The sequence below is a fragment of the Loxodonta africana genome, chromosome X, assembly GCF_030014295.1.
Source record: "Loxodonta africana isolate mLoxAfr1 chromosome X, mLoxAfr1.hap2, whole genome shotgun sequence".
Taxonomy (NCBI): Eukaryota; Metazoa; Chordata; class Mammalia; order Proboscidea; family Elephantidae; genus Loxodonta; species Loxodonta africana.
In genome coordinates, this window is record NC_087369.1 from 2,028,397 (window position 1) to 2,047,414 (window position 19,018).

The 19,018-nt window shown below is 50.5% G+C and overlaps 1 protein-coding gene across 1 annotated transcript in view; it reads left to right on the forward strand.

The window, feature by feature from the left end:
- The first annotated feature begins 6,126 nt into the window (after positions 1 to 6,126).
- GYG2 (glycogenin 2) overlaps positions 6,127 to 19,018 on the forward strand; it is a 39,777-nt gene continuing 26,885 nt past the window's right edge. The window contains exons 1-2 of the mRNA XM_064277982.1: positions 6,127 to 6,179; positions 13,628 to 13,769. Of these exons, the coding sequence (XP_064134052.1) occupies positions 6,173 to 6,179; positions 13,628 to 13,769 (149 nt within the window). The 5' untranslated portion in view covers positions 6,127 to 6,172. The remainder of the gene's footprint in view (positions 6,180 to 13,627; positions 13,770 to 19,018) is intronic.

Here is a 19,018-nt window from a genome sequence, read left to right on the forward strand (position 1 = left end):
AAAAGACCAAATGGGCAACTCCTGTCCGGAGGTGGGATGAGAAGGCAGAAAGGGACAGGAGCTGGATGAACAGACATGGGGAACCCGGGGTGGAAAGAGGGAGAGTGCTGTCACATTGTGGGGATTGCAACTAATGTCACAAAACAATATGTGTATAAATTTTTGTATGAGAAATTAACTTGAGCTGTAAACTTTCACCTAAGACACAATTAAAAAAAAAAAAAGGACGTGCCCTTTTGCCCAGGCCTCAGGGAATTGTCTTGTAGCTTACTGCCACAGCCCAGCTTTCTGAGAATAAATTCCAAGTAGAAACAGGGTGGTGGAAGGAGTGGGGACAGGGGACGGTGAACATTACAGATGGGTCCTGGGAGACATACTGGGCACCCTGCAGAACACGAGTCCTAAACATTCTTCTTAAACATCTCTGCAATTCAAATGGTGAATGTGCTCAGATGCTGACCAAAAGGTGGGAGGTTCACGTCAACCCAGAGGCTCCTCGGAAGAAAGGCCTGGCAATTTGCTTCCAAAAAAACAGCCATTGAAGCGCAGCTCTACTCTGACACACATGGGGGCGCCAGGAGTCACAGTCGACTCCAGGCAACTGGGTGGTGCCAACAGCTAACGCACTCGGCTGCTAACAGAAAGGTTGGAGGTACCTCAGAAGAAAGACCTGGCCATCTATTACCCAAAGCAGGTCCTGCTCTGTTTGGCTGCTTGTCAATAAAGACACACCGAGGTCAGGAGGGAGGAAGACCGTACCTTGCAAGTTCAAAGGCAAGGAGCGAGGAGGTGTAGACCTCAGATCAAGGTCGCCGAACAAAGGGAGGCAGAATCTTTTATACCATCTCACAAGGAAGTACAGACACACATCACGGACTACATAGGTTGTCATGGCGGCAGGCGCAGTGAGACAAATTGCATTTTTTCTTTGGCGTGTAGGCCGGTGAACTGGGTTTGACTGGCTTGAGCCACTCGCAGCTCTGAGGACAGTGGACAGGAGGGGGCAGGTTCCCCTTGGTCTGAGGCCCTGCTAACGGAGCCACACCCAGCACTATCACTTAAGGTTTTGTTTGCTACCAGACAGGAGGAGCAGGTCTTGCTTGATAATGGCAAAGCAGCTCCTGGCTGTGCTGGCCATCAATCTACTTCTGAAAACTAATAAAAAAAAAAACCCAGTGCCATTGAAAACCCTGTGGAGCACAGTGCTACTCTGAGATACACGGGGGTGCCGTGAGTTGGAGTCAACTGATGGCAACCGGTTACTGGTCCCAACTGTGTGGGGAAGCTACTGGCATCTAGGGGGTGGAGACCAGGGATGCTGCTCAACACCCTACAGTGCACAGGACAGCCCCACCCGAGAATTATAGCTTTCAAGAACCGAGACCCAAGGTCGGAGCCCTTCTTGACCTGACTTTTGCTGCTGGTGGGCGAGCCTAGGGGGAGATTGTGAGCAGAAGGCACCCAGAGGCGTTTGCTCTGCTGGGAGAGAGAAATGTGTTTTCTTTCCCTGCAGGCAGGGGCGGGGGTTGGGGGGCGGAAGTGGTGGGATCCGTCTTGGAGCCAGACCTACAGGAAGGCTCTGCTTTTTCTAATTGTAAGGGCATCACCTTCAACCATGTTAATTGGATGTCAGCTTAGATTGTTGCACGCAAAGACCCCTAGAGCAAACATCAAAGGGCTGCTGGGCTGTTGTGGATAGTGGAATGGCCCCATCACTTTTCTTAGTGCTGGAGGGGAGGTCTGTGTGGTGAAGTTTCCAGTGGCCTTCTACCCAGAAGTTTCTCTGTTGCTGTAGGGCAGTGTTTCTCAACCTGGAGTGATTCCACCCCCAAGGACATTGGGCAATGTCTGGAGATACTTTTGGTTGCCATAAGTAGGGGATGGGGTGATGCTGCTGGCATCCAATGGGTGGAGACCAGGGATCCTGCTCAACACCCTAAATGCACAGGACGGCCCCCACCACAGAAAATGACCAGGATGTGGAGACCAGGGATGCTGCTCAACACCCTACAGTGCACAGGACGCCCCACCACAGAGAATGACCAGGGGGTGGAGACCAGGGATGCTGCTCAACACCCTACAGTGCACAGGACACCCCACCACAGAGAATGACTAGGGGGTGGAGACCAGGGATGCTGCTCAACACCCTACAGTGCACAGGACAGCCCCCACCACAGAGAATGACTAGGGGGTGGAGACCAGGGATGCTGCTCAACACCCTACAGTGCACAGGACACCCCACCACAGAGAATGACTAGGGGGTGGAGACCAGGGATGTTGCTCAACACCCTACAGTGCACAGGACAGCCCCCACCACAGAGAATGACTAGGGGGTGGAGACCAGGGATGCTGCTCAACACCCTATAGTGCACAGCACGGCCCCCCAACGAAGAATGATCTAGCATGAAATAGAGTCCCTGGGTTGCAAACAGTGAATAGGCTCAGCTGCTAACTGAAAAGTTGGATGGTGGAGTCTATCCAGAGGCATCTTGGAAGAAAGGCCTGGCAATCTAACTCCGAAAAGTCAGCTTATCTGCACGGTCCTACCCAATCAATTGGGTGGGAGTTCCAAGACTGTGTGTGTGCACCACCACAGGGGAGGAACAATTCAGAAAAGGACAAGAATGGTGGCACAACTCAAAGACTGTAACCAACGTCCGTGAATTGCACACATAGGGATTGTTCGGTTGGTGTATGTTCTGCTGTGTGTATTCTCAAGAATAACAACAAAATTAAGTTTTAAAAAAAGAATTCTGAGACATCCTTTGTCTTTTTAATTGTGGTGGCATTTTTGCTGATGTAAAAACATCACGAGAGAGAAGGCTGCTGGTGTGGTCGGCAGGGTTTATTGGGGAGGTGATCTTCTTGGCCGTCCCCTTCTCACCCCAGGTGACACTCGAGGAATTTTTTGCGGGGGGGAAGCATTCCTATACAGTAGGAATGTCGCCTTCCTCTGGGGCTGCATCCCTGGAGACTTGAGCCCTCAGGACAAAGAAGCTGCTGAACCAAGAAGGTCCAGGAAGATGGGGATCCCTGAAATAATTGACTGTCCTTCCACGCATGGGTTTTGTGTTCTCCTTTGGCCCTGGCTGAGGTTTGCCTTCTCTCTGAGGCGCACCCTGCCCCTTCGGGCAGTCATGACCCCGCCCCCTTCTAGAACTCTCAGGGCTGCAAGTGTCCCCTACCTGACAGATGGCACTTGCTTCTTCCTGGCTCCTTCCCCAGCCCCTCAAAGGCGTGTGTCTAGACACCAGCTCTGGAGGGCAGGAAACCTGGACACTCAGCTTCCCCTCTCCTCCCCTCTTCAGTTCTTAGGGTCAACTCTATTGACCATGCATCTGAGTTTTCAAACTGGCTGCCACCGGGGGCCATGCCTGAGCCACAGACCTCCTTCGCCCTCCCCTTGCTGGACTGTTGATTTGATTTACTGAAATTCTTGTTAAGCGTCCTCGGGTCAGCTCCAACTCTTAGGGGCCCCAGGTACAACGGAATGAAACCTGGCCCAGTCCCGCAGCATCCTTACGATCGTTGCTGTTTGAGCCCATTATTGCAGCCATTGTGTCCATCTGTCTCACTGACGCTCTTCCTCTTTTTCGCTGACCCTGTACTTTACGAAGCATGATGTCCTTCTCCAGGGACTGGTCACTATACACACATACATGTTGCTGTTAGTTGCCACCAAATTGTCTCTGACTCATGGTGACCTTGTGCACAACGGAACGAAACATTGCCTGGTCCCGCGCCATCTTCACGATCAGTGGTGTGTTTGAGTCCATTCTGGCTATTGCGTCAATCCATCTCAGGGACAGTTTCCGTCATTTTCGCTGACCCTCTACTTTACCGAACGTGATGTCCTTTTCTAGAAATTGGTCACGCTACACATATACATGCTGTTGTTAGGTGCCGTTGACTCGGCTCTGGCTCACGGTGACCTCACGTTTAACAGGAGGTAACGGCGCCTGGTCCTGCACCATCTTCACGAGCCTAAGTATGTCTGAGCCCATTGTTGAGACTATTCCGTCAATTCATCTCACGGAGCCTTCCCCTCGTTTTTGCTAACCCTCTACTTTACCAAACACGGTGTCCTTTTCTAGTGATTGGTCTCTCCCGATGACGTGTCCAAAGTAAGTGAAAAGAAGTCTCGCCATCCTCACTTCTGAGGAACTTTACCTTCTGGCCACCATTGACAACCACACAGGAACTTGGGGTGTCTCGGAACGAATCATAAGGATCGGGCAACCCTGGCCAGCATCATCCCTCCGCACCCCCCCCCAGACACATCTGGCTGAAGGTGAGGGCCAGCCTGAAGCCTGCTACCCCTCTGCCCCAGTGCTGGCTGGGCCAGTGGCCTTACCGAATGGGTCTCTGCCCACTTGGTCTTATAAGCCCTGATGTAGAACAGAGGAGCAGAGGGGAGATCGGATACCCGGGTCTCCTGGCCTCCAGAGCTGGCATCTTAGACACACACCTCACCTCCCTCCTTGATTATTTCTCTTCCGGCCATGAGACAGTGAAGGGGTCCCGGCCCAGTCAGTCACCAGGCTCAGGGGTGGCTGATTCCCATCAGAAGCCATCTTCCCATTTGTTCCTCCACTCGTTCACAGTGCCTTCACTCATTCACTCACTCATTCATTCACTCACGCATATGTCCTTTCATTCAGTCATTCATAGAATCATTCATTCATCAGTGCATGGATGCTTTTGTGCCTTGAATTCACTCATTCATGCATGCTTCGCTCATTCAATCACGCCTTCACTCATTCATTCATTCACTCGCACAAGCATCCTTTCATTCATTCACTCAGGCATTCACTCCCTCGCCCACGAATTCACTCGCTGGCCCCTGCATTCATCGGCTCATGCATACATTCAGCCGAGGCGCTGATCAAGCATCACTTCCTTCATTCACTCTGTCCTGCGCTCAGCTCACGCACTCACTCCTCCACGCAGGCACCCAGGCGTTCCTTGTTTCCTCCCCTCACTCATCACCCAGTGAGATCACCAACTGAGGCCCTGGCGCCCGGGCCCGGCTGGGCGGTTTGAAGCGTGGCCTTCGCCCGGGCAGCCCGCTGGCCTTGGGCCCAGGCCCTTAAGCCATTGCAAACATTTACTTTGGGGATGGCCAATGAAAGGTTAAATGTCCCAACCCAGGCAGCGCGGGCTACTGGCCGGGCAGGGGGCGGGACGCAATAGAGGGCCGCCCGTCCCAGTCCCCTCGCCTCCCTCCCCCTCCTCTCCCCCTCCCTCCCCTCCCTCTCCGTCCCCTCCCCTCCCCCTCCTCTCCCCCTCCCCTCCCCCTCCCCTCCCCCTCCTCTCCCCCCTCCCCTCCCCTGCCTCCCCTCCCCGTCCCGTTCCTCACCTCCCCTCCCCCTCTCGGGGCGGCCCAGCTCCAGGCGGCGGGGCGGGGGCTGCGGCGGTGGAGGCGGGGGACGCGGGCCCGGTGGCTGAGCAGGCGGGGCGCGCTTCCGGGGGCTGCCGATTGCGGGGCGCGGCCGCCGGCCTCCCAGCGCTGGTGGGGAGAGGCTGCCGAGGGCGAGGAGCTGCAGGGGGTGCGGGGGGCGCTGGGTCCAGGGGTGGCCGGGGGCGTCGAGGAGCAGGCGAATGGTCGAGGAGCGGGGAAGCCACGGTGATACTGGGCAGATTTGGGTCTGGGGGGAAGAGTCGGTGCTGGGCGCAGGGACTCCGGAGCTCCGGATCCAGGCAGAGGCCGTCCCTGGGCTGGGTAGGTTCACGGGGTGGCAGGAGCGCGGTGGGGACAGAGGTGGGCAGGGGGTCGGGGGGCCCGGCCAGGCGCGGAGGAGGCAGAGGTAGCCCCGGGGCAGGGGGGTGGCCGGGGCGCGGTGGGGGGGTCTCCGGGGCCAAAGGCAGCCGTTTTTTGGGGTGCGTGGGAGGCCCTTTGAGCGCCGGACGCAGGTGACGGGGGGCAAACAGGAGGCCGGGGTATTCCGGGCAGGGAGGCAAGGAGGGCCCCAGGACATGGGGTGGCCGGGGCGTGGCGGGGCGCAGGTGACAGAGCGAGCCCGAGCTTGGGGAGGTGGCCGGGGGAGGGGGTCGCAGGCGCGGGTCTCGACAGCACCTCTGTCCCCCCAGGCCGGGAACCCGCGCGTCCAGAGCGGCGCCTCCACCGGCCCAGCTCGTCCACGCCCCACAACCGGCACCCCGCGCCCGGACCATGTCGGGTGAGTCGGGGTCGCCCCGCTGGTCCAGCCCCTGCTCCTGCTGGCTCCTGAGAGATGAGGCTCAGCCAGGGAGACCCCGCTGGGCTTCCCCAAACCCCAAGGTCCAGTTTTCTGCCTTTCCCCAGGTCTCCCTGGCCCCATTCCTTGGTCTGTGGGAACTGAAGAGGCTACCCTGTGCTGGCTGGAGACATGGGTGGGTCCCAGCTGCTGGAGGGGGAAGGGTGATTTATAGCTTAGTAAGGGGGCATAAAATTTTCCTAATTGTCCCTCGGTAAAATGTAAAACTATCCTGGAAGTTTCATTCAGTGAGTTTCTTGGGAATATCCTTAAACTGTCGTGATTCTCCTGGCCTGCAAGATGGAAGGACGTGCCTGTCCCTAAAACCATCAAGGAGATGGTGCCCGAGCAACCCCAACAAAGCCTGAGATTCCGACTCATAGCAACCCTATAGGACAGAGCAGAAGGGCCCCATAGGGTTTCCAAGGCTGTAATCTTTACCAGGCAGACTCCCACATCTTTCTCTCCCCAACGGGCTGGTGGGTTCCAACTGCCAAGCTTTCAGTTAGCAGCCAAGCTCTCAACCACTGTGCCACCAGGGCTCCTCTGGTGCTGGAGAGTTCTCCTGAATTCAGGCCACAGGCAAAACGTGTTGGAATAAAGCCCCCTTCAAGGAAACCCAGGTAGCTAGGACCTCAGGGAAGGTTGGGGATCCCAGGAGGTCTGCCCAGAAGTTTTGTGAACATCGGGTTTGGAGAGTTGACTTTAAAGGCCGAGAAAATGCAAGGATGAAGAAAGATTAGAGGTTCCTTTTATCATTAAGACGTATGCGTCTTGCACTAGACCTGTGCCACCAACTGCTGTCAAGCTGACTTGGACTCATGACGCCCCCATGTGTGTTGGAGTAGAACTGTGCTCCATGGGGTTTTCAGCGGCTGATTTTTTGGAAGTAGATTGCCAGCCAGACCTTTCTTCTGAGGTACCCCTGGGTGGACTCAAACTTCCAACCTCAGTTAGTTAGCAGCCAAGTATCTTCGCCATTGGCACCACCCAAGGACTCCTTGAATTAGTCCCACGTGATAATTTATGCATGAGGATTTTTTTTTTTTAAAGAGGTTACTTTTTACTCATAGGACGGATTTGGCAAATCATTGAGCTTCTTCTGTGATTTTTTTTCACCCCTCTGGGTGCCACATGCGGTTTGCGCTCAGTTGCTAACTTAAAGGTCGGCAGTTCAAACTCACAAAGCAGAGCCACGGAAGAAAGGCCTGGCAATTTGTTTCCATAAAGATGACAGCCAAGATAACCCTAGGGAGAAGTTCTACTCTGACACACATGGGGTCTCCCTGACTTGGAGCCGACTGGACGGTAACTGGTTTTATGTAACTAACAGGAGGTGAGGTGGTTCGTGGTAGAACCCTCACCTTCCATGTGAGAGACCCTGGTTCAATTCCCGGCCAGCGCACCTCACACATAGCCACCACCTGTCTCTCAGTGGAGGCTTGGGTTTTGCTGAATAGGTTTCAGCAGAGCTCCCAGACTAAGACACTAGGAAGAAAGGGCTGGTGATCTCCTTTCATAAACATTACAGCCAAGAAAACCCTATGGAGCACAGTTGTACTTTGACACCCATAGGAGAACCGTGAGTCACAGCTGACAGGAAGGCACCCACCAGCCTTAGAAAGTGGAGCCCTGGGGGCGCAATGGTTAAGCACTCGGTTGCTAACTGAAAGGTCAGCAGTTCGAACCCACCGGCTGCTCTGAGGGAGAAAGACGTGGCAATCTGCTTCCGTAAAGATTTACAGCCTTCACTTCCAAAGCCCACTTTTCAAAGATTTCAAACCAAACACCAAACCCGTTGCCACTGAGTTGATTCCGACTCATAGGGCAGAACAGAACTGCCCCACGGGGTTTTTAAGGAGCTGCTGGCGGATCTGAACTGCCAACCTTTTGGTTAGCAGCCAAGCTGTTAACCACTGACAGGCCTATGAAACAGCCAATAACACACGTGAGGAACGTGCGTCTTAGTTCAATCAAATATTGAAGACCCCATGGGTAACATCCGCCCAAAAGCAAGACGAGAAGGCAGGAAGGGACAGGAACTGGACGAATGGACATGGGGCATCTGGGGTGGAAAGGGGGAGTGTGCGTCACATTGTGGGGATTGCAAACAATGTCACAAAACAAACTGTGTATACATTTTTGAATGAGAAACTAATTTGAGCTGTAAACTTTCACCTAAAGCACAATTAAAAATAAAAAAAAAAAAAGACAGCCTTGGAAGCCCTGTGGGGCAGTTCCGCTCTGTCCTATAGGGTTGCTGTGAGGTGGAATCGATTCGATGGTAACGGGTTTGTTGTTTTGGTTTTCTGGCCTTGGAAAGGAACGTTGTGGGGCCAGGAGTAGAAAGGGCACTTTTGTGGAGAAGTGGCTGTAAGATTCCACTTGGAGGAGCAGCAGAAAAGACGCTCTGTTGTTGGGAGAGCAGTCAGGAGCCCTCCAGAGTGAAAACCACACATCTCCCCAAAGTGCTGGGGCTGAATAATGGCGACATTCACAGACAGACGTCCGAGCACACCTCGATCAGCCTCGGAACGCAGCCAGAGGATCCCGTGTGCGTATCATCAGCTCAGTGCAGGAAACAACACCACCTCTGAGTGAGGGGCAGGAAGGTGCAGGACGCCGCGGATGATATTTCAGGAGGTGGTGAGGAGAGATGGGTTGAGGGGAGGGCTGGCGAGGGATAGAAATAAACATGTTTAACAGGAAAACACACAAAAAAAAACCAAACCGGTTGCCATCAAGACGACTCCGACTCATGGCGACCCCATGTGTCTCAGGGCAGAACTGTGCTCCCTGGGGTTTTCAACGGCTGATTTTTCGGAAGGAGATTGCCCGGCCTTTCTTCTGAGGCACTTCTGGGTGGACTCGAACCTGCAACCTTTTGGTGAGCAGCCGAGAGTGTGAACCGTTTGCACTACCCAGGGGCTCTCTTTTACAGGCCCGTTATCAAACTCCCAGGCACCATCCTCCCCAAGCTGAATCTGATTTTCCTAGCAAATCTGCTTTTTGACCTGGGTGTAGAATACGTGAGGACAGGGTGGTTCAGTGGGAGAATCCTCGCCTTCCACGTGGGAGACGCAGGTTCAATCCCCGACCAATGCACGTCACGTGCAGCCATCGCCTGTGTGTCAATGGAGGCTTGTGTGTTGCTGTCATGCTGAACAGGTTTCAGTGGGGCTTCCAGACTAAAGAGGGACTAGGAAGAAAGGCCTGGCAGTCTGCTTCTGAAACTCAGCCAGTGAAGATCCCATGGAGCACACAGAACATCGTATGCTATATCATATAAAAAAATACACATATATAGTTAAATCTCTCCTCCATATATACAAATGTATATATACGAATATGAAGCCCTGGTGGCACAGTGGTTAAGAGCTCGGCTACTAACCAAAAAGGTCGGCAGTTCGAATCCACCAGCCCTCCTTGGAAACCCTCTGGGGCAGTTCTGCTTTGTCCTGTAGGGTTGCTATGAGTCAGAATCGACTCAAGGGCAACAGGTTTGGTTTTTTGCTTCCTAGATAAAGATATTGATACAGACATAGGTACTGAAGAGGTATCTGCAGATTGGTGTTCAAAAGTTTCCTGTCTGTCCTACTCAAATTACAAACATGCCAGAAACGTGTGGACACCCATCTTTTGTCACAGGCACATTGCAGGGTTTATACCTCTGGAGCAAGAAGGCCGCCCTTTAGCCTGGGGAGCGAGGAGGCCCGGGGAGCTTAGGTTCGGTGGGTCTATTTGGTGTGACTGTGAATATTTTTGCCCCAGGGCACTCAGGGAGGAAGGAGGACAACATGGTGTCTTTGGGAAGCACAGGTCTGTGTGTTCTGGCCCCGCTTCAGTGCTGGGAAGTCTCACTTCTTTAGATAGCGCCGGAGTCTGACAAGGTCCCGGTTTCCCAGCGTGGCTGTTTGTTCCGTGCCACCAGGGAGGGATTACCCAAGAAGCAAGGTACGCACGGGCTTACTGGTGCTCGTTTACTAATCTGTAGTGCTCTGTCCCACCTGTTTTTCACCACAAACCCATGTGAAATTCATGCGCTACAGATTGGTAAGCAAACACAAGTAAGCCTGGCATACCTTGCTCACTGGTTCATCTGCCCCCGCAGGCTGTGTTGTCTATCCCAGAAACGAGCTCTGGGGGGCCCAGAATGAGTGGTTTAAAGTCACTGTAAAAGTTCACGTCATGGACATGACTTTAGGCTTCAATAGATCTCACTTTTTGGCTCTCTTATTGAGGCATTCTGAAACTAAGGTGCTTTGGGTTCATGAAACAATATATTCCCCCTTCTCCCGTCTCCGTGGCCTCATACATGTTCTTGAGTCGAAGCGATCCTCCCGCGGACCTGTGAAGAATGTACTTAACACGTTTGGCGTGGCTCTTTTGAATTGGGGAGGCATCTTCATTTTAATTAAGCCATTGGCTCCTTGCTTCCACTCTTAAGCTTTTCTTGCATCGAAGATCCAGGTACTTGGGGTGAGTTTTCAAGACTCTATTGCTGTATTGTTCTTGTCAGTTGTCGTGGAGTCAGTCGCCCTGACTCATGGCGACCCCACACACTGGAACAAAACACTGCCCGGTCCTGTGCCATCTTCGTGAGATCACTTGTGGGTCGGACAACGTTCGTTGTGGTCCATACAGGCAAGAGGCCAGTGCAAAATAAAACAAGGTGTTCCATCTATGCATGGAGACCCCGGGTGGTGAAAATGGTTCACGTGGTCAGTTGCTAACCAAAAAGTTGGTGGTTCGAGTTTACCCAGAGGCACCTTGGAAGAAAGGCCTGGCAACCTACCTCTGAAAAAGCAGCGATTTTGAAAACCTGTGGGGCACAGTTCTAACCCGGACACACGTGGGGTCGCCAGGAGTTGCAAGTGACTTGATGGCAACAGGCATTGGTATATCCATGCACGTTCTATTGTACTACAGTATTGTAGTAGTGTGGTGTTGTACGGTACCATTGTATTGTATTGTAGTAGTGTGTTGTAGTGTGGTGTTGTACGGCACCATTGTATTGTATTGTAGTAGTGTGTTGTAGTGTGGTGTTGTACGGCACCATTGTATTGTATTGTAGTAGTGTGTTGTAGTGTGGTGTTGTACGGTACCATTGTATTGTATTGTAGTAGTGTGTTGTAGTGTGGTGTTGTAGCCTTGTATTATATTTTATTGTAGTATTGTGGCATTGTATTGTAGTGTTGTGTTGTATTATAGTGTTATGTTGTAGCATTGTACTGTGTTGTACTGTTGTATTATAGTATTGAAGGAGCCCAGGTGGCACATGGGTTAAGCGCTGGACTGCTAACCAAAAGGTCGGCAGTTCGAACCTACCCAGCGGCTCCATGGGAGAAAGACCTGTCAATCTACTCCCGTAAAGATTAAAAAATCAAAAACGTATTGCTGTCAAGTCGATTCTGACTCATAGAGACAGAATAGAACAGACAGACAGACAGACTAGAATAGACACAGTAGAACTGCCCCATAGGGCTGCTTATTGGTGGCTTCGAACTGGAGGATTCGAACTGCCAACCTCTTGGTTAACATCTGAGCTCTCAAGCACTGTGCCACCAGGGCCTGGAAAATTCTATGGGGCAGTTCTACTCCGTAACGTGGATTGCTATGCGTCTACTCCACGGCAATGGGTTCTAGGTTATTGTCGTACTGCACAGGGTTGTAGCGTTGTGTTATATTGGAGTATTGTATCATATTGTGGTATTGTATTGTATCGTGGTATTGTGTTGTGTTGTACTGTCATGTTGTACTTTAGTACTGCATGGTATTGTAGTATTATAGCCTACTGTAGTGCTGTGTTGTATTGAAGTGTTGTATTGTAGTATAGTATTGTGTTATATTATTGTATTGTAGCATATTGCAGTATTGTGTTGTATACAGCCTTCGGTATGGATTCCACCTCAACATAAAGAAAACAAAAATCCTCACAACTGGACCAATGAGCAACATCATGATAAATGGAGAAAAGATTGAAGTTGTCAAGGATTTCATTTTCCTTGGGTCCACAATCAACAGCCATGGAAGCAGCAGTCAAGAAATGAAAAGACGCGTTGCATTGGGCAAATCTGCTGCAAAGGACCTCTTCAAAGTGCTGAAGAGCAAAGATGTCACCCTGAAGACTAAGGTGCCTCTGACCCAAGCCATGGTATTTTCAATCGCATCATATGCATGTGAAAGCTGGACAAGGAACAAGGAAGACCGAAGAAGAGTTGACGCCTTTGAATTGTGGTGTTGGCAAAGAATATTGAATATACCACGGACTGCCAAAAGAACGAACAAATCTGTCTTGGAAGAAGTGCGGCCAGAATGCTCCTTAGAAGCAAGGATGACGAGACTGCGTCTTACACACTTTGGACATGTTGTCAGGAGGGATCAGTCCCTGGAGAAGGACATCATGCTTGGCAGAGTACAGGGTCAGCGGAAAAGAGGAAGACCCTCAACGAGGTGGATTGACACAGTGGCTGCAACAATGAGCTCAAGCATAACAATGATTGTAAGGGTGGTACAGGACCGGGCAGTGTTTTGTTCTGTTGTACAAGGGTCGCTATGCGTCGGAACCGACTCAACGGCACCTAACAACAACAGCATTGTATTGTAGTGTTATAGTATTGTGTTGTGTTGTAGTGTTACAGTATTGCATTGTACTGTAGCGTTGTGCTGTAGCATTGTAGTACTGTGTTGTAGCACAGTATTATATTGTAACGTATTGTAGCATTGTGTTGTAACAGTGTATTGTAGCATTGTGTCATGGCGTAGTGTAGTACTGTGTTGTAGTACTACAGTATAGGAGCCCTGGTGGCGCAGTGGTTAAAAGCTTGGCTGCTAACCAAAGGGTTGGCCGTTCGAATCCACCAGCTGCTCCTTGGAAACCCGATGGGGCAGTTCTGCTCTGTCCTATAGGGTCACTATAAGTCCGAATCAACTCGACAGCAATGGGTTTTTGGGTTTTTTTTAATTATAATGTCATGTTATAGTATTGTGTTGTAGTATAGTATTGTATTGTCTTATATTATTATGCTGTGGTGTTGTGGTGTTGTGTTGTAGTGTAGTGTTATAGTATTATGTTGTAGTATTGTAGTGTCATGTTGTATTCTGGTGTTGAATTGTAGTATGACAGTGTAGTATCGTACTGTAGTATTAGGAAACAGCAATAGGGTACTAGTTGACTTTGCCTCCTGTTTATGCTTTTCCTTACAACACTTCCTGTGTTTAAAAGAATGAGACGGTGTGTGTGAAGCGTCACCAGCAAACACCCGTAGAGCGTGGACCACTTACTCGGTTGAGTGGTCATGAAGTGCCAGGGTGGAGGGAGAGTGAGCGTCACCCCTCCACCCCACGAGCCCCCTCGGGAGCGTAACCTTGGTGTCTTGTCCACCCCATAGTGGCCGACCAGGCCTTCGTCACACTGGCCACCAATGATGTCTACTGCCAGGGGGCGCTGGTCCTGGGACAGTCACTGAGGAACCACCGGACCACCAGGAAGCTGGCGGTGCTGATTACACCTCAGGTGTCCCACCTGCTCAGGTAAGACGCCAGGTGTCCCAAGGTGGCTTCTGCCCTGGGAGCAGTTCCCCTAATATTCTAGGAAGCCCCAGGGATTGTTCTGAATGTCTGGACTCACCATCTTTAAAAACAAATTGCATATTTTTATTTTTCTAAAAAGTCACTGATAGTTATAGATTGCTTATACTGACTCTGGCTAAGAGAAGGTAAGTAGATTGATTAATAAATATTACCAAATAATATTCCAGTGTATGGACGGAGCACAGTCTGTTTATCCATTCGCCCGTGGATAGACGTCTGGGTGGCTTTCACAGTTTGGCTCTTACGCATAGAGCTGCTAGAAACCTCCACGTACAAGCTTTCGTGGACCTAAGTTTTATGCTGTCGAGTATATACTTCGAAATGGAGTTGCTGGGTCACACGGTAACTCAGTGGGCTCAGGCTTAACGATTGTGAGGATGGCGCAGGACCAGGCAGTGTTTTGTTCTGTCGTACACAGGGTCGCTATGAGTCAGAACCGACTCGATGGCACCAAACAACAACGGTGGTAACTCAATGCTTCACATTTATAGGGAAAACCAGACGGTTTTCTGAGCACCATTTTTCATAGACCTGGGTGGTCTGCAATCCTGGTAGGCAGAAAACATTTGTACAGTGTCCTAAGATCATCCCTGAAGTACAAGGATTTGTCACGGAATGCATAAGAAACGACATTTTTGTTACGGTTACTGTTCATTTTCTTAGCTACGGAGATTGAAAAGCCAGTGTTTTGACGGCTGCAAAAAGGCCAAGTATTATATGACCTCGCTTACATGAAATAAGCAAATACATAGAGATCTAAGCGTATTCGTGGTCACCAGGGGTGGGAGGGAGGGGGAAGTTTGTGCTCAGGGGGCACGGAGTTTGTGTTCGTGGTGGTGGAAAAGGAGAGCCAGATGGGTGCACAACTCAGAGGCTGTGAGCCGTGTCACTGAATCGCACACGTGGAAACTATTGAATCGATGTGGTTTCCTTGTGAATATTTTCACCCCAATTAGAAAAAAACAGCAACAAAAAAAGCCAATTTTGAGGAAAAAGACAACTTCGAGAGGCAGTCACGGTAAGCAACGTAAAAGACTTAAGCCTGGAAGTCCTGTTAACTTCACAGCTGGCTCCGTGGGGTTTCTCGGGGTTTGAAGGTCCCTGTTTCCTCCATGTATGTGGCCACTGACTGGGTTTTTCACTATACAGGCGTGTGTTTGTGTGTCTGTATTTCATGTGTTTACAAGGAGCCCTGCTGGTGCAGTGGTTAAGCGCTCGGCTGCTAACCGAAAGGTCGGCGGTTTGAACCCACCAGCTGCTCAGCAGGAGAAAGATGTGGCAGCCTGCTTCCTTAAAGATTACAACCTTGGAAACCCAATGGGGGCAGTTCTCCTCTGTCCTATAGGGTTGCTATGAGTCAGAATCGACTCAGTGGCAACGAGGGCCTTCCTTTGGAGCCCTGGTGGTACAGTGATTAAAAAAATCAGCTGCTAACCAAAAGGTCAGCAGTTTGAATCCAACAGCCACTCCTCGGTAACCCTGTGGGGCAGTTCTACTCCGTCCTAGAGGACACCCCACAGTACACATGTGACAGGCTGAATAATGCCCCCCCAAGAGTGTCCAAGGAGTCCCTGGGTGTTGCAGTTGGTTAAGTGCTCGAAAACAAACCAAAAGTTCGATGGTTCGAATCCACCCAGGGACGCCTCGGGAGAAAGCCCTGCTGATCTGCTACGGTCACACCATTGGAAACCCCATGGAGCACCGTTCTACTCCGCACACTTGGGGTTGCCGTGAGCCGGAATCGACTCGACGGCAGTGGGTTTGGTTTTTTGGTGCATGTGTTATACATAAAAACAAAAGGCAAACAACAGACTGGGAAACATATTTATAATGTTGTTTGCCGTGCAGTTGATTCTGACTCGTGGGACCCCCGTGAGTGTCCGAGTAGAACGGTGCTCCGTACGGTTTTCACTGGCTGATTTTTCGGAAGTAGGTTGCCAGGCCTTTCTTCTGAGGTACCTCTGGGTGGATTTGGATCTCCAACCTTTTGTTAGCAGCCAAGCACATGGTAACTGTGCCCCCAGGGACTCCATTGTTGTCCTACGAGTCGGCAGTATATTGAATATGGTAAATATAGGGTGTATCTGGATATGTATATGAGGAGCCCTGGTGGCGCAGCAGTTAAGCGCTTGGCTGCTAACTGAAAGGTTGGCGATTTGGACCCACTAGCCAATTCATGGGAGAAAAATGCCTCAGATGACAGCCTAGGAAACCCTATGGGGGAGTTCTCCTCAGTCCTATGGTGTCGCTGAGTCGGAATCGACTCCACGGTGAGGGGTAATGGATGAGTGTGGATATCCAATGATAACCCCTCCAATGGTACAGATGAATGTGCTGCTGAGATTATACTTACCAAAATATAACTCCACGAGAGGAAAGTTTTTCTGTCCTAAGTAAACCGAAAAAAGTGAGTGAACAGGTACAGTAACCAGTGGTCAGTGGAGCCGATCCCGAATCCTGGCGACCCCGTGTGTGTCAGAGTAGAACTGTGCTCCACGGGGTTTTCAATGGCTGGTATTTCGAAAGTAGATTGCCTGGCCTTTCTTCCAAGGCACCTCTGGTTGGTTCAAACTGACAGCCTTTCAGTTAGCAGTCAGGACTCCTAAATATATGGGGGTGCGGGAGCGTTACTGTCCATAATCTATAGAGAACTCCTACAAACAGTAGGACAAGACGGACAAATACAGCCGTGGGGAGAAGACACAAACCCTCAATCCTTGCTCAGCTTCAGGAGAAACTGAAGTCATAAATCACACAGTATGTTAGGAATGTTTTCCCCCAGTCGGGTTGCCAATATTTCTTTAAAAGTTGGCTCTCGAGGCCAGCCTTCTCCGTTGCCACCAAGCGGTGTGGTTAGACTTGGACCGCACTGGCATCGAAACCCATTCTCTTACAACATACTTGCAGCGAACAGATCCTTTAATTGTGTTTCTTCTTGCCCAAGATGAACCCTTCGGGCCCCAAAGAGGAAGAAACGAGAACAGAATTCATTTAGCTGCAGTAAACATCCCCCTGGGCCTCCAGATTCAGGCCGGAGTCCCCAGGCGCCTGGGGTACGGAATGGTGCCCTGTGAGTGGGTGCTTGTCTTGGGGGCCCCTCTGGGATCTGCCTCCTGTCCATCCAATCATCCCTAAATGAGACTCTGAATGGACGTCTTAACGTCCTAGGGCTGCCCTGACAGAAATACCGCAAGAGGGTGGCTTTAAAGAACAGGAATTTATTTTTTCACAGTTCTGGAGGCTAAAAGTGCAAATCGGGGTCTCGGCCTTGTCGATTCTTTCTGTGGTGTCTCTCCTAGTTTCTGATGTCTGCTGGCGATCCTTGGTATTTCTTTGCTTGTAGACGGTCCCACACGTGGCCAGTGTTTTCCCTTTCTGCATGTATGTCTCTATGTCTGTTCTGCGGTTTTTATAAGACACGACTCAGAAGGTTTAGCACTCACCCTGCTCTAGTAGTCCCCGGGTGGAGCAAATGATGAAGCTCTGGGCTAATAACTGCAAGGTTGCTGGTTCAAACCCACCCAGAGGCACCTCGGAAGCAAGGCCTGGCCATCTGTTTCTGAAAGGTCACAGTTTTGAAAACCCTATGCAGCACAGTTCTACTCTGCACACATGGGGTCACCACGAATCGGAGTTGACTTGATGACAACTAACAACCACCACTCCGGTATGGCTTCATGAACACAACAATTTTGTCGTTTCCAGCAGTCTATTCTATTCAGACTCATGGCTACCCCATGTGTTATAGAGTACAACTGTGCTCCATAGGATTTTCTTGGCTGTAATCTTTATGGGAGCAAATCACCAGGCCTTTTTTTCAAGGCACCACTGGGTGGGTTTGAACTGCCAACTCTTAGGTTAGCAGTAGAATGCAAAACATTTGTGATACCCTGGAACATAACATTATAACTGTTGTTGTCGTTAGGTGCCGCGGATTCGGTTCCGACTCATAGCGACCCTCTGCACGACAGAACGAAACACTGCCCAGTCCTGCACCATCCTCACAATTGTTATGCTTGAGCTCCTTGTTGCAGCCGCTGTGTCCAGCCATCTCACTGAGGGTCTTTCTCTCTTTCACTGACCCTCTACTTAACCGAGCATTAAGTCCTTCTCCAGGGACTGATCCCTCCTGACAACATGTCCAAAGGACGTGAGACAAAGTCTCGCCATCCTCGCTTCTAAGGAGCACTCTGGCTGTACTTCTTCCAAGACAGATTTGTTTGTTCTTCGGGCAGCTCATGGTATATTCGATATTCTTCACCAACACCATAACTCAAAGGCATCAGTTCCTCTCTAGTCTTCCTTGTTTATCTTCCTTATTCTTTCACATGCACGTGAGGCGATTGAAAACACCATGGCTTGGGTCAGAACCACCTCAGTCCTCACATATAATAATAACAGAAACCTCCTATTTCTAAACAGAGCCCAGTACATATTTTTGAGGAACACAATTCAATTCACAACAGTGGGACAGTTATATTCTTTTATAGAACTGTCAGGATAAACCCAAAAGGGTCCCGAAAAACATACCTGACTCTCTCCTGAACTCCTGCCTCCTTAGGCTTGATCAACATATGTTTTTTAAGCCTTGAGGTTTACTCAAGGAGCAAACTTTTTTTTCACTTTTTTTAACCATACTTTAGATGAAGGTTTACAGAACAAACTAGCTCCTCATTAAACCGTTAGTACACATATTGTTTTATGACATTGGTTGACAACCCCACAACATGTCAACACTCTCCCTTCTCAAACTTGGGTTCCCCATTACCAGCATTCCTTCCCCCTCCTGCCTTTTCGTCCTTGCCCCTGGGCTGCTGTGCCCCTTAAGTCTTGTTTTTTTCATGGGCCTGTTTAATTTTTGGCTGAGGGTAAACCTCAAGGGTGACTTCATTAGTGAGCTGAAAGGGTGTCCGGGGGCCATACTTTCGGGGTTTCTCCAGCCTCTGTCAGGCCAGTAAGTCTGGTCTTTTTTTCTGAGTTAGAGTTTTGTTCTACATTTTTCTCCATCTCTGTCGGGAACCCTCTATTGTGATCCCTGTCAGAGCAGTCAGTGGTGGTATCTGGGCACCACCTAGTTGTGCTGGACTGTGCTGGACTCAGTGTGGTGTAGCCCGTGGTAGATGTGGTCCATTAGTCGTTTAGACTTATCTTTCTCTTGTGTCTTTAGTTTTCTTCATTCTTCCTACAAG